The sequence below is a fragment of the Musca vetustissima genome, unplaced genomic scaffold (assembly GCF_032173495.1).
Source record: "Musca vetustissima isolate MV318-11 ecotype Yass unplaced genomic scaffold, APGP_CSIRO_Mvet_v1 utg25810, whole genome shotgun sequence".
Taxonomy (NCBI): Eukaryota; Metazoa; Arthropoda; class Insecta; order Diptera; family Muscidae; genus Musca; species Musca vetustissima.
The window spans coordinates 196,526-211,948 of NW_026878772.1; the positions used below are offsets into that span (position 1 = coordinate 196,526).

Genomic DNA, 15,423 nt, shown 5'->3' on the forward strand with positions numbered 1-15,423 from the left:
TTTTAAGACTCTATTGCAAAAAAAAGAAAAACATTAAAACAAAAAGTTACAAAACTTTTATTGCCATAGCTAGTCATTGAGCTAGCTACCTACTGATATTGGCAAATATTATTAACAGCAACGAAAATACAACAACAAACACTTCAATAGATTACAACAAAACAACAAATACTGCTACATTACAAAAGAAGATTGAAAAAATATATTTTCCCATTTGAAAAAAAAAACCAAAACTTCAACAGCTGTCATCATGATTAATTCGGTCCATTTAAAGTGTAAAAATATCTGGATTTGTATTACATTTGCAGCAATGTTATTGCTCTTCGATGGATTGCCACAGGTGTATGCCTTCAAAATGACGGTGAGTATAAAATGAATATTAAAAAATATATACTATAAAATCGTAATATAAGCTAAAATGCTATAAACAATTGTTATACTAATGTGTGCATCATCGTGCGCCAACCTTAACCATATGGGAATTATTTAAAAAATAATCAAGAAACAGTGACCTAGGTTAATAAATAATACATTCAAGAATGAGAAATTAAAATAAAACATTGTATTCTTTCAATAAGATGGGATTTTATTTCCAATAATAATCCGCATATTCTAGTTATCGTCGAAGTTTTTTCACATCGACGTGGCCCAAGACGTCAATCTGAAAAAAGTCATAAATTTTGTTCGGAAGCAGGTGTATTTTGAAGGGCTCGAACGAGGGTTTTGAGCACCTCTTTTTAAGATTGAAGATATGTATATATGACTTTGTTTAAAATAACAAACTCTTACGAAGTTGTTAGTAAAAAGCTTCATTAAAATTTTCAAAAGGGACCCTATAATCTCTTGGGTACTCCACTCGAATACCTATTCGCACTAATATTATTATATTATTGCACTAATATACAAACAACATAAGAATATTAATATATATTTAAAGTAATAATAATTTATTTAAATTATTCTACATCTTCCTGTATGAATGGATCTAAAAGTAAAAGTAGTTCTTTATTTCGAGAGCTATGAAATAGCTTTGTTGGAAAATATGAGATTAATGGATCTGTTGACTGAAGCAAATAATTGAAAAGATCTTCCATTGTCTTGTCTTTTTTCTAGTGTGATGTTTAGAGTTGGGCAATCTAGTTCACTTAGCGAATCGATCTTTCTCGTTCCTTTTTTAAAAAGGAACTAGTTCCTTAATGTAGTTCCTTTGCTCCATATAGTTCCTTTACTCCATACAGTTCCTTTGCTCCATATAGTTCCGACTCCTACATAGTTCCTTTGCATCTCTCTTCTTCATCGTTCTTTTTTTTCTATATATAGTTCCTTTACTCCATACAGTTCCTTTGCTCCATATAGTACCTTTGCTCCACATAGTTCCTTTACTCCATACAGTTCCTTTGCTCTTTATAGTTCCTTTGTTCTTTATAGTACCTTTGCTCCATATAGTTCCTTTTCTCCATATAGTTCCGACTTCTACATAGTTCCTTTGAATCTCCCTCTCTCTTTCATCGTTCTTTTTGTTTTTTTTCGCTCAAATAGTTCCGTGCTGATTTGTTAATAAATGTAAAAATTGAAAATTGTGCATAAATGAAATGAAGCTTACCGGATTCATTTTTTTATTGCCATTTTTAATTTCAATTTTGTAAGATATATGCAATACACATTCCTTACAATACACATTCTAATCTTTTTTAGTTTTCTGTAACCCACTCTTAGCAACATATAGCTAATGGGCTTTAAAACGATTTCCAGTCACTGTTTTCCACATTTGAATAATTATTTTTCGATATGTTTTCTTCCACTTGAACTTTCCATCGGATTCGTGGCCTTTCCCTCCTACGTGGCTCACTTTTATACGCTATTTGATCTGGGGCATCCTCCGTAGTCACTGCAGCTCGATACGTCTATGTCGATGTTCGAGTATAGATGGTATGACTTGTGGTTCATTCGACGCCATTATTCACCGTCGACGTAGATCGGCCCGTAGATATTTCGGATAATTTTCTCTCATATACTCCAAGAACTACCCCCTCTGATTGCGCAAATACCCATGTTTTAGATCCATACACCAGGGGTAGTATCAGCGTCTTGTCGAGTGTGAGTTTAGTCTGGCGAGAGGAGGCCTTGTTCCTTAATTGCTTACTCAGACCATAGTAGCAGCTGTTGACCAACATTATCCTTCTCCGAATTTCACACTAGTCATTAGTTTTATTTATGTATGTTATCTATCTCAATGCTGTAGTTTTCAAGTTCCTCCTTTTTTGTGCGCTGGACCTCAATTTCCTCGAGGCCCGCGTTTATGTCATACAGACAGTAGTAGTGCACTTGTCGAGGTCGAGACTTATAGTTTTAATTTTTGTTTTTAAAATAGAGTTTTATAGAATCTCATTTTCTATCCTGAATCAATAATAGGTCATAGTGTATCTAATAGAAAAAATGTTGGCCTAGTATTAATTTTCGATCTATCCATCTGTGATATTTGCACTAGCTTACGAATTACCTACTTCCATATTAATTTTATTTAATATATTCCAAAAACTATATTCTCCGCCAAATTCAATTAAAAAATAATTTATTTATTGACGAAAAATATTGCCCGTCACCCAATGTTGTTTGTCGCCAAAATTATTATTCGAAATGTCGAACAAATACCCTCATCACTATGCACATATTGAAACAAATGAACTTCCCACAATCAATTAGGTGATTCTATTTTAATACAATTGGACTACATATAAAATTTATTTTTAATTTGGAATAAAACGGTATTATATAAAATTGGAATTAGGTCAAATTGCAAAAAAAAAAAAAAAACAGACGTCTGTCTCAAATTATTTTGGCAGTCAAAATAAGAAAAACCTTTGAAACTTTATTTAATGTTTTGACATAGAATATACAAAATATGGGTTAGTGTTTTTCTTTCGTTTATGTTTCCATTTAATTGTTACTTCCTCTCTTTTCTTCTTTTATCAACGAAAAATGTAAAATGTTTAACATAGCATGTTCATATGAAATTTTCATCGAATCGTGAAACTTTTGCCCAGCCATGTAGAATTTGAAATATTTACGTATGTGTACGTAAACATATATCAGCTGATTGATTTTATGTCGTTTTAATACTTCTCTAAATGCGCTCTTATTGTCTTATAAGGACACCCCGCAAGCAAAAGTCGGCTGTTGTTCTCAACAATGTCAACAATTTTGACTTTGTTTACGTATTTATAATGGAAATCAGTTAACAATAATAGATTTTGACAGGAAACTTGAGAGACAGGTGATATTCAGCTGGTCTCCGTAGATGACCTTATTTAAAGGCCATGGTTTCAGTTCACACTAAATTATTTTAATGAAACTAATTACGTGAAATTAGGCGTTTATAGATCGAGTTTCCAACTACAATAATTTAATAATATTGATCAAGTGAAGAGCTCAACCATGGTACAATGAATATGTAGTCCATTTAGAGCAGCTGATGTCTCGATTAACAGTCAAAGTGCTAATTTCTACTTGAATTCTATGTGCAGTGTTGCCAACCATGTGAAATATTATAAGGAAAATTTTGACAGATAATCGAGACAAAAACAAAGGGTTTTGTTTTGACACATCTCCTTATTATTGCATCATGAACTCAACCTAAGAACTCATTATTTCATCTAATAAGTTTCATGAAACAAGGACTTAGAATAGCAAATATTAGGGTTTCAATATTATACTTTCAGTTTCCCTCAATTTGTATACCACCTTTGTATGCCACCGGTATTTCCCTTTTGCCAATTGACATCATTAAATAAGTATTTCTAGTTCAAAGTTAACACATAAAACAAATGAGACGGTGATTTTGGCAAACCACATAACACGTGTGACATGTGCGCAATTTATTGAATGAACGCGATAGAACTATTACAACTAATTTAACAGTGACACAAATTCACTTCATGGGGACTAGTTTTGTGTTCATTTATTTTAAGTTGCCACCACACTTATTTTCATATTTTTTATTATTAATAATTATGCAAATATTTAACAACAATTTGTTTACAATTATAAACAATTACTTCGTAGTAGTGGTTGTTGTTGTAGCAATTTTTTCATTTCCTCGACGAAATAAATGTATGCAAATAGTTTAGACAACAAATATTAATAATGAATGCGTAAGACATACACCTATGCAAATACAGTGGTTCAATAAAATAACGTTTTAAATTTTATACTCCAAAGACAACCATTCAGTTTATAAAATAAATTAAAATATTTTATACGCTCCCATATTATATAAACATATTTGATCCAAAGACGCTGATATCTACTTGCAATGGTCCAATTATTTGTCATATTGTAAATCTATATTTAAGGTGCCGCCAATATATTAATTTATTCCCCAAATGTATATATATATATATATATAATCTATCCTTAGTAACAATATGTTTTCTTTCTCTCTTTTATCGTTAGCATTTGTTTTGGTTTACTATCGTTTTATTTATTTTTTTTATCAAAGTCCATTTATCCATTCAATGACCCAAAAACATACGCAACCATATTTTCTTTATAGTCTGCTTGTTTTTCGCTAAAATTGCGTGGAAAATTTTATAAATAGAAATACAAAATGATAAGATATGATATATGGGGGTATCTCCCCATCGAAATTATTTTACACAACGTTTTAAAGTTCAATTTGAACTCGATAAATACTTTCGATATTTTCCTTATGGTGATATAAATTTACAATCATTTTAAAGATAAATGAAATCAGATTATAAGTAATGAACAACTTTCCTTGAGCTTGAAAACTAAAGACTATTTAAAAATGTGGATATTGCATTCTCGGTATCAAAAATTTAATTTAGTTTTTTGATTTAATTCGAATTTACATTAATTCATGAATGTCCCTACAAAATTTCAAGTGGACATCTCAAGAACTATTGAAGATATGACCGATTTATTTTGATGCACAAGAGTGATTCTCAAACTTCAAACACATTTTTCTCTAAGCATGTTTTTACGAATGGCGGGCACGATAACTCAAAAACTAATAATACAATCGGTTCCAAATTTTGACACGTTTCTTCTTTCGGAGTGTATAGCGAAGAACTTCCTTATATTCTAACTTAGTTTGTGTTCAAAAAAAGAGTAATTAAAAAAAATGTCAAAATTTCTTTACTAACCAAAAACAATTATTTTTCTTCTTTTTTAAATCTTTAATTATATGTGTGTAAAGTAACAAACCTACATTGGTATTCATTTACAGTACGTTTACATTTAACCGGATTTCGTTAACCCAGTGGGTTTCAATTGTCATTTCCTTTGCATATATGTCAAATAAATCCTCATAAAGTAGGTTAACCCGGTAAAAAGTTCTAATGTACAAGGAGTTTTACCAGCCCAATGAAAATCTTGAAAATTTAAAATCGAATGGGGGAGGTTCCCTTAAATGTTGGTATTTATGTTCATTTTATTCATTTATTTCACAAAATGAGAGTTGTATTTCATTAGTAATGTACTTTCGATCTTAATTTAAAATAAACGCGCGTTTAGACTATAGCTTTTATGGCGGTAATGTAGATTATCTCGATTTATTTGATATATCGAGCTGATTTTACCTCTATTTACCATATAAAATTAATTCCGAAACAATCGAGATAATTTCAAATGCAACACTGTTTTTGGACCCAAAAAACATCAACTTCATGGGGACAGCTTTATGTGTATAATTAGTTTACTTAAAAATTCCAAATCCTTTCCAATTCAAAAGTGCTGTTAAACAAAAATTATAGTGGTTGAAAAAAATATAATTTTATTTTTTTTTAATACATGATGGAGAGGTTTATTCATAAGATTAACAGGGAGACGAATTCGAAGTCTTCATTGACTGTCAAATTTATTGTTTGAAGAATTAATAAACAAAAAGAAGAATAAATAAACAATCTTATCAATACGCTTTTTTGAAGATATTTTAAATTTTTATCCTGTTCTGCTTTGTATTAAAAAGTTGACAGCAAGAGAAGGCAATTAACCCTATGAATAAACCTTGAGTACTCCAATTAGAATTATGAAAATATATTTCAGATGCGATAGACATGCATATGTGTATACACAAACAAATATCAGCTGACTGAATTCTTAACATTTTAGTACGAGTCTAAACAGCTAATATTTAATACCTCGATTTACAAATTGAGTCGATATAGAAGGCATATTCTAAACGCATCTTAAGGCGCTTTAAACGGCATTTACATTAGAACTTTTTACCGGGCTAACCTACATTATGAGGATTTTTTTGACATATATACAATGGAATTGACAATTATAACCCACTGTTAACTATTAGTGCAGTTAAATATTAGTGCAATTCCTATTAAAAATACGAAAATATTGATTGAAAGATTGCTACAGAAATTAAGAAACCAGAGAAATGTGTAGGCATATGTAAACAAAAACAGCTGACAAATCAACATTATATAATATTAATACTAGTCTAAACAGCTAGTAATTATTACATCGATTTAGAAGGCATATTCTAAACGCACCTTAACTCGGTTCGAATTTACTTCGGTTTAAAGTGCGTTTAGATTTACGAAATCCACTCGATCTCAAATATCAATTCCATAGCGTATACGTCAAATATAATACACTGGATTTGTGCGCATGATTAAGGTGACGTATATGCTATGAACTTGATATTTGAAACCGAGTGTATTTAGTAGTCTAAACGCGCCCTAACAAATGTGATTTAAAATCGACTCGAATAGCGATATCCCGAAATACACCCTAACTAGTTATACATGCCTTGGAATCATGATCTAAACGTCAATCAGCTGATTTTTGTTGGAATACATACAAAATTTTTAATTTGCTCCAAAAATATTTGTCAAAATCCATATTTGTGAATTGACTTCTAATATCAAAACGTAAATAAAGTCAAAATTTTTGACATTAGACTTGAGAAAAAACAGATGAGTTTCGCTAGCTGTGTGACCTTATTAATAGATATTGACCCATATTAACACAAAAATTCTAAAATTAATTTTAATTTTTCTTTGCATCTTTCATTTTTGCATTTGGCAACCGTGTGAAAACAGTTAGAAATTTTAGTTCACTGTGACAGTCATGTATTTTTTCGTACAAAAACTGCTTTGCTTCACGATTTTAAAGAAACCCTGCCGCGATTAATCATGGAAAATTCAGGTAAATTCCATCATCTGTCAAATTTGTATTTAGTAACAGTACTTATGGTTAGCAACATTGCACGTCGAATTCAAGTAGAAACTATGCACTTTGACAGTTAATCGGATAGTCAGCTGAGCTAAATGGACCAAAATGACAACACTCTTCCGTTTTTGTTTTAAGGTGATGTATCAAAACAAAAACATCTGGTTTTTATTCCATCCTCTGTCAAATTTGTATTTAGTAACAGTACTTATAGTTAGCAACATTGCACATCGAATTCAAGTAGAAACTATGCACTTTGACAGTTAATCGGATTGTCAGCTGAGCTATATTCACACAGACATTCACATCTTGTTTGAATTATTTTAAAGTATGTTCTCGAAAAACTCTAATATTATCATTATGGGGCAAAATGCTCGTAACTTATCTTTGCTTCTACATCAATTGCCTTTTAATTTGTCGAAACTACAAATAACACCTTCATTCTGTCAAATATTCACTACAACTACATTTTAGTATCTTGATCAACACTTGTTTCCAATTATTTTAGTGCTTCCAAAAAAAAAAAACGCAAAAATTAACAATTATCTCATAAATCATTTGCTGTTTCCCATATTTTTTGCAAACTATGTACACACGCTCCAGATTATAAAATGCGACGCAAAACCAAATAAAGTAAATTATGATAGATTTTATAGTTCCTTTCGCGATGGGGGGTAGTTATCACCACTAAAAACATTATCTTATGACTTTCTCTGCAACACAAACAACATAATTAGAACTTTTTCTTGAACAAACTACAATAATAAAATTATCAACAACAATTTGCAAAAATAAGCATATAAGTCTCGTGGTCCCCCTCATTGAGGAATACTTGAAAAATTATCAAAAGACCTCCAGCGAACACAACTACTACGCAATTTTAATAGTTAAAAACCACAATGAACATTATTATTTGCAAAATGAAAAACAAAAGTCATTATCAATTATAATTTGCGAAAAATGCAAAGTTCAAAGTGATTTGATTATACGGTATCCTATGAACAGATTTAATGCAAATTAATTTACATACAAACTTTATATCATGGTAAAATTATACAAGGTATATTTTGTCAACAAAGAAAAAATACAGCTCTACCTTTTGGCTTATAATGCCAGAATAAATAAAAACAACTGCAACAAATCTTTCTTTTCATTTGACCTAGTTTTAAAATTTTACTAAAAATGTGAAAAATAAATGGAAGGTCTGACTTTTTTTTCAAAGTCGACTTAGAATATGATTTAGATATTGCTTCATCCATAAATCATAAATTCCTTCCTACCAATGTTGTTAAATTTATCGAATGGATTATATATTTTTTTATATTTTTCAAATTATTACCTAAACAGTCACACATTTTGTTTACGACTTTGACATAACAAGCCACAGTATGTACAAATTTTAATTTATAAGTTGCTATAGCCTACCTTTAAGATTGAGTGGATTTAGTAGTCTAAACGTGCTCTAATGAACTTTATCACTATAAAAGCCATAATTGTATACAAACGCCTTTTTTTAATTTGTAGAAATAATCATTATAAATTTAAATAAAATTTGAATTTCTCAACTGATGCCACATTTCTGGTAGAAAACTATTTTGAGGCGAAAAGCGTTGCCATTTTGGTATTTTTAGGAGGAGTTATACGTTTTTAGTACAAAGCAAGGTTGTATTTGAAATTATCTCGATTTAGAATAGGATTTTGAACAAATCGTGATATTGTGTGGATTTAAAGTACAGTACAGATCCAGAAATACACGCTATCTGTTTACATATACCTGTAATCACGTAATCTAAATGTCAATCAGCTGATGTTTGCTCTATCCATATAATGCATAATGTAATAGATGGTTGATAATATATTCTTTTATAGGACCTTATTAATATGATAAATTATTTATTCTCCGAGTTTCATTAAATAATTTGTTTTTATTCATATATTTTATTATATTTTTTCTCGATTCTTACGGATACATTATATAATGTATTACTAAATCGATTCTCAATGTAATTCGTTCTTACGTTTCCCACTGGGTTGTTACCTAATGTTCTACGCTGAGAACTTACTGAATGTTACTGAAATAGAATTTACTGAGTAAATATTACTGGGAAAGTATCCAGACACAACTAGTATGGGGGATTTTAAACCAAAAATGCCGATAATATTCGCTTCTTATGCGACCTGTTTAATGGACCTTGATTTCTACTATAACAAATATCTACCTCAAACACGCCATGTATAAATATATAATTTCCGTACCCTGACCATACCAAAGTCTATATATTCTCTGACTCAATTTTTAGTATTTTATTGTTAATGATAAGAATCATGCTATCAAACCCAATGGGGGAGTCGAGTGGCAAAAAGGGGATTCCGCCACTATCAAATACATACAATGGTCAAGGGAAAGAGAACGTCAATTTACTACCGACATGGAGAAGATTTTTATTTAAAAGTGTTTGATTTGTGAGAAAGGGAAGAGAGGCACCGTGTATGCAATGAAATGATTCAATAAGTCCGCCGATGGTGGTGTTAGGTGGGTGTTGATATTTGACTTGACAATTCATTACTGTATAAAATTCTGCTGTCGCTGTGCTGCGTTTCGAAAAAAAAATAAATTATTATACAAATTACCATTTTAAGTCTCTATGGCATATACAACAGGTCTACATCATTTTGAGGAACTGAATGGACTTTGGCTTGTGAGCAATTGTGTGGATGTGTGTGTTTTTTTTTTTGCAATTGCAAAAAAATTAAGCATTTGAGTGTGTATGTTGACGTTGCGGTATATACGGTATATATACTTGGTAGTAAGATTTTAATTATCTTTTGATTTTGTCGTTGTTTTTTAATTAGTGGATAGGCTATGTATGTTCGTCCAAATGTATGCCATATGGATTGGCTGGTGCCATTAAAAGATCGTGAGACTGAATATAGTTCAATAGTGTTGTTATTATTTTTGCACACAAAAGGGGCAGGGTGCTTGCAAACAAAAAAATGATTAAACGTGAAACGTGTTGTGTATTTTTTGTATTTTTTTATTTACTGTTTAATTGATTAGGGGTGGTGGTATGATGCGCGATAAGTTTATTAAGTCATGTCATAAATTTGTCTAATGGGAATTTATGAATTTATATGGTATTAGAATAATAATATAATAAATGAGGAAAGATATTTCATATATATTTCTGGAGTCTACTGTAGGAATCTCTAAATGATTATATGTATATTAACAAATAAAAAGGTCGTAAATTTGGGACGGTACGAACTTTTTTAAAACACCTATGCTACTGAAAATAAGAAGAAGAATATTATAATTCACAAACCCTTAATATGTTTTGTATAAGAAAAATCAAAGCGCCAGAAAGGATGTTTAAATAGAAAATAGGGAAATTCTCTGTTCTTTTTGATTAAATCATTGATGAAGACTTCTTGTGTGGCTCCGAACTATTCAAGTGAATTTTTGGTTTGGAATATTTTAAATAAGAAAGCTTCTACTAAATACTCACCGAACGTACATGCGGCATTTATTCTGATCAGGAATATATACGGGACAACGTACTAGAAGTTTGCAATTGTCAAAATAGCTCGAAAAGAGATTTGTACCGATTTGAGGAATTCATTAGTAAAATATAGAAAAAGAGAAAAAATCTCGAGGAAAAAATAGCTAAATTTTACAAACTTTGATTATTTACAATCAAATTGCGAACTGTCCGTACAAAGAAGAATAATCGGAGACACGACAGTTTAATTCTTAAAGAAGTGGGTAAAATCCGAAAGAGAATGCCGAAACTTACAATAATGTCGAGAACAGTTACGCGAACTTTGAATGATAACATCTTCCACAGTCAAACCCTTAAAAAAAACACTTATAAGTAAAAAAATCAATTGGAATTCGCCAAAAATAGAGACGTCATTCTAAAAAAAGTGGATAATAATCCGAAAGTAAACCCTTTAAATATAGCAGAAAAACTTACAGTAAGTTTTCCACAGTCGAACCGAAAAAAACATTTATAAGCGAGAAAATTCTTAAGATTCTATAGAAGTTATAACGGTTTCCCCATTCGAAACCTCGAAAAAATATTTATAAGCGAGGAAATAAGTAGGCTTCAATAGGAATTCGCCTTAAAAATGGTATCGGAGAGACATCAACTTCATTCTGGAAGAAGTGGGTAAAACTACACAAAGAACTTTGTATAATACAGGTTTCCACAGTCGAAAAGAAACCGCTTATTAAGTGAGGAAAATCGTATGCTTCAATTGGAATTTGCCCAAAAATATATTGAAATCGTAGAGACGTCAGCTTCATTCTGAAAGAAGTTTTTAAAAACCTGAAAGAAAATTCCGCAAATCTAGCTGAAAAACTTACAGTAGGGTCGGGAACAGTTGTACATCCACGAACCATAAAAATAACTTTCAATGATAACGATTTTCACAGTAGAACCCTTCAAAAAACCAAGTTATAATCGAGAAAAATCATAAGCTTCAATTGGAATTCGCCTAAAAACATATTGATATCGGAGAGATGTCAGTTTCATTCTAAAAAAGTGGGTAAAATCCGAAAGAAAATGCCGGAATACTTGCAGTAAGGTCGAGAACAGTTGTACAACCACGAACTATACAAAGAGCTTTGAATGATAACCGTTTCAAAATCGAACCCCTCGTAAAGAAATCGCCTAAAAACGAGAAAAGTCGTAAGCTTCAATTGGAATTCACCCAAAAATAAATTGATAAGGGAATTGACGCTGGTTTGTTTACAGATGAATCGAAGCACAATATATTTGGAAGTGACTGTATATGGATGATGATGATGAACGTGATGATTTGGGTTGCCGTTGCTGCATCTTTAGTGGGAATGGTGTTTATGGAGGAAAATAGGCAACCAGAAAACCATAACCAATTTTAAATATTGGTGATCATTGGAGTTTCTACCAAGTCAACGATCCCATACAAACCGCTCATGTTTAATTATACCAACCACCCCACGTTTTGGATATACTGCGAAGGAAAATCCGATTTATTTTCCAAATAAAATTTAAAATGTTGAAACTGAATTCGACTTCGCTGCCTTATTTTAATATTTCCACTACAGTTCTTCAAAAATCCCGGTAAACCCTATTAAGAAAATTAATTTTCTGAGAATTTTAAATGTATAAAATAAATACACACATATTTATTTGTTTGTTTAGTATATCCACCACATTTACTTGTGCCAAGTAAAGTGCGATTCTTTGCAAAACCAGAAACACACAAAATCATTCGCTGTAGAATATTACACACGCTTCGAGAAGATTAATACGATATTGACGTAAGAACGAACACACATCAAACAAATGTTTCCTATTCGCCTCAACAATTATTTTGCTAATGTTCTTTTGCTTTTTGGGCTATTTTTAACACCTAAAATGTTATAAATAAAATCTTAAAAATTTTAAAATTAAATATTTTTTTCTAAAAAAAAGTTAATGAACTTTATTTATGTTTTCAAAATTATAATTGAATTTAATTCTTCGTCTTCTTTTCAGGCAAAATTAATATCAAATCATAATTATCCCGTTGAAGAGCATACAGTGCACACCAATGATGATTACATACTCACCATGTATCGCATACCCGATTCGCCGAAATTGCGCGATCATAATGTTACCATAAAACCGGTGGTTTTTCTCCAACATGGTATATTGTGCGCCTCAGATGATTGGATTATAAATGGCCCAGAAACCTCACTGGCCTATATGTTCGCCGATATGGGTTACGATGTGTGGCTGGGCAATGCCCGCGGTAATACCTATTCTCGCCAGCATAAACACAAACGTCCAGATTCATCGGACTTTTGGAATTTTAGTTGGCATGAAATTGGTGTTTATGATTTGACGGCAATGTTGGACTATGTACTTGATGAGACACGAGTGGGTTCGGTACACTTTGTTGCCCATTCACAGGGTACCACAACTTTCTTTGTGCTAATGTCATCAATGCCATGGTATAATGAGAAAGTGCGAACGGTCCATTTACTGGCGCCCATCGCCTTTATGCGTAACCATTCCTTTGTCCTCTCGAAGGTGGGTGGCATCTTTTTGGGTTATCCATCGTTTTTGAGTATGGTCCTGGCTGGTTTTGAGCTGCTACCCACAACAAGTGTCCAGAAATTATTTTGTGAATATATTTGCTCGCCAAATTCACATTTTAAATTTCTATGCTCGGGCATTTTGAATTTTATTGGTGGCTGGGGTACAAGGCATTTGAATCATGTAAGTAATGAATCAAATCGACACATTCGATTCTCTTTTTCTTGAAATTTATATAATAACACATTTTTAAAATTATTTTCCTTATTTCAGACACTATTGCCTCATGTATGTGAAACCCACCCGGCTGGAGCATCAACAACACAAATTATACACTACCTGCAATTGTACACATCGGGAGATTTTAAACAATTCGATCATGGCATTCATTTAAATCTCAAAAAATACAATCAGGAAACACCACCACACTACGAGGTTAGCAACATCAAAAGTTGTGTTAATCTCTATTACAGCAACAATGATTATATGTCCGCTGTGGAAGATGTCGAATATCTGGCATCGCTGCTGCCGTGTGCTGAACTCTATCGCATACCCTATGATGATTGGAATCATTATGATTTCTTGTGGTCAGTCAATGTCAAAGAGATGATAAATGATCGCATTATCGAAAAAATCGAACATTATGAAAAGACCCATGATCATCTGCATAGAATATAGCGTAGCATCCAGTACCGATCATACATGACTAATTTTAGTTTGTAATTTTATTTAACAAAAACAAAATGTTGTAAATAATATTATTTAATTTAATTAATTTTGTTAAGTATTTTTTATACATACATACATGTGACAACGAACAAGTGATACTATTTTATAGGAACTCAAAGAAACAATGAAACAAACAACCAACATACCAATCAACCAACAACAAAAAACCCCCTTTTTATGCTTAAGTGGTTCAAATGCGCTTTATTAAACAGACTATTTGTATTTTAGAGGAGACTAATGCTAAAAAACAAAAGAAAAACATTAATTAAATTAATGAAAAATACATACATAAACTGAATGTTATTAATTTTTTTACGAGAATATATTGTTAAGTTTAAAGAATAAACTATTTAAAACGAAATAAAGAACAACAGCAAATATAAAATGTCTTTAAATTTAATATAAGGTTCCGACCAAATATATTAGAAATTATAAATACAAAGCCACTGAAAAATATTAAACATTGCAGATATCCACTTCAAAGCCAAATAAAAAGTGCATTACAAAATGTCTTAGCATTGACTTCTTGGTTTACATTCGAAGGTAACGGATTCGAAGTAGAAATTATCATCCCCCAATTAACTTCAAATCAGAGCTAATATATGGCAGCTTAATGAAAACAGTTTTATTCTGATATGTTGTCTACATCACGTTTTGAAGAAAAAATATAGAAATTTTGTTTATTATTTTCCCAAGAATACCACAGCCGTATTTACCATTGTTCAAGGAAAGTCCATTCTATAAAAATTGGAGTAATAATAGAAACAAAAATTGGCATTACTGAATGCATACAGAATAATGATCCGAATACTAATATTCGAAAATTCCATTTCATATTTTCGCCGAGGAAAGGTCCCCTAAGGTGGCAGTGTGCAACATCAGCTAAAACCTTTAAATCATGAGATTCAACCTACAGCAAAATGAAAAGGGAGATTCATACTTTTAATCATGCAGTACCGTTAGGAATAACTTCCTTAAGCCTAGGCAAACCATAACCTTAACATATTTGAGACCACCGTCGTTTTAAACGAACACCAAAAATGGCAAAACCATTAAAGTGAATTTCTATAAATTATTTCATTGTTATAACTCAGTCCATACTCTCTTATATTCATGCCAGATACAACAATGCTTTATGTAACTCAATTTTATCAAAATATTGTAAACGTTAAGGGAAATACCCCCTCCCCCCTGCAAAATAGTCAGGCTTAATCACATTTTGTTATTTAATAAACAAAACTATTTATATAGAATATATTTTTGGGTCTTGCCACTAATCCTCATAAGTTCCCTTATTTTTACAAAAAAAAAAACGGTTATAGCCAATTTATAAATAGTTGTTTTATAAAACAACAGACTTGGATTACGCCTTACAATTCTTAAAATGACAGTAAGTTTGAAGATGTACCAAAAATAATTT

The 15,423-nt window shown here is 31.3% G+C and overlaps 1 protein-coding gene across 1 annotated transcript; it reads left to right on the forward strand.

Moving 5' to 3' along the window:
* Positions 1-245: 245 nt before the first annotated feature.
* Positions 246-13,952, forward strand: LOC133323546 (lipase 3). The gene is made up of 3 exons (XM_061532462.1): positions 246-361; positions 12,732-13,457; positions 13,548-13,952. The coding sequence occupies exons 1-3, from the start codon at positions 251-253 to the stop codon at positions 13,950-13,952; spliced, it is 1,242 nt and encodes a 413-aa protein (XP_061388446.1). The 5' UTR covers positions 246-250.
* The last annotated feature ends 1,471 nt before the right edge of the window (positions 13,953-15,423 follow it).

Excerpts from the sequence above, each read along its gene's own strand:
- LOC133323546 (XM_061532462.1), top strand. The coding sequence starts at position 251 with ATGATTAATTCGGTCCATTTAAAGTGTAAAAATATCTGGATTTGTATT. Across the intron at positions 362-12,731 it reads TGTATGCCTTCAAAATGACG|GCAAAATTAATATCAAATCA; the intron begins GTGAGTATAAAA and ends TCTTCTTTTCAG. Across the intron at positions 13,458-13,547 it reads GTACAAGGCATTTGAATCAT|ACACTATTGCCTCATGTATG; the intron begins GTAAGTAATGAA and ends TCCTTATTTCAG.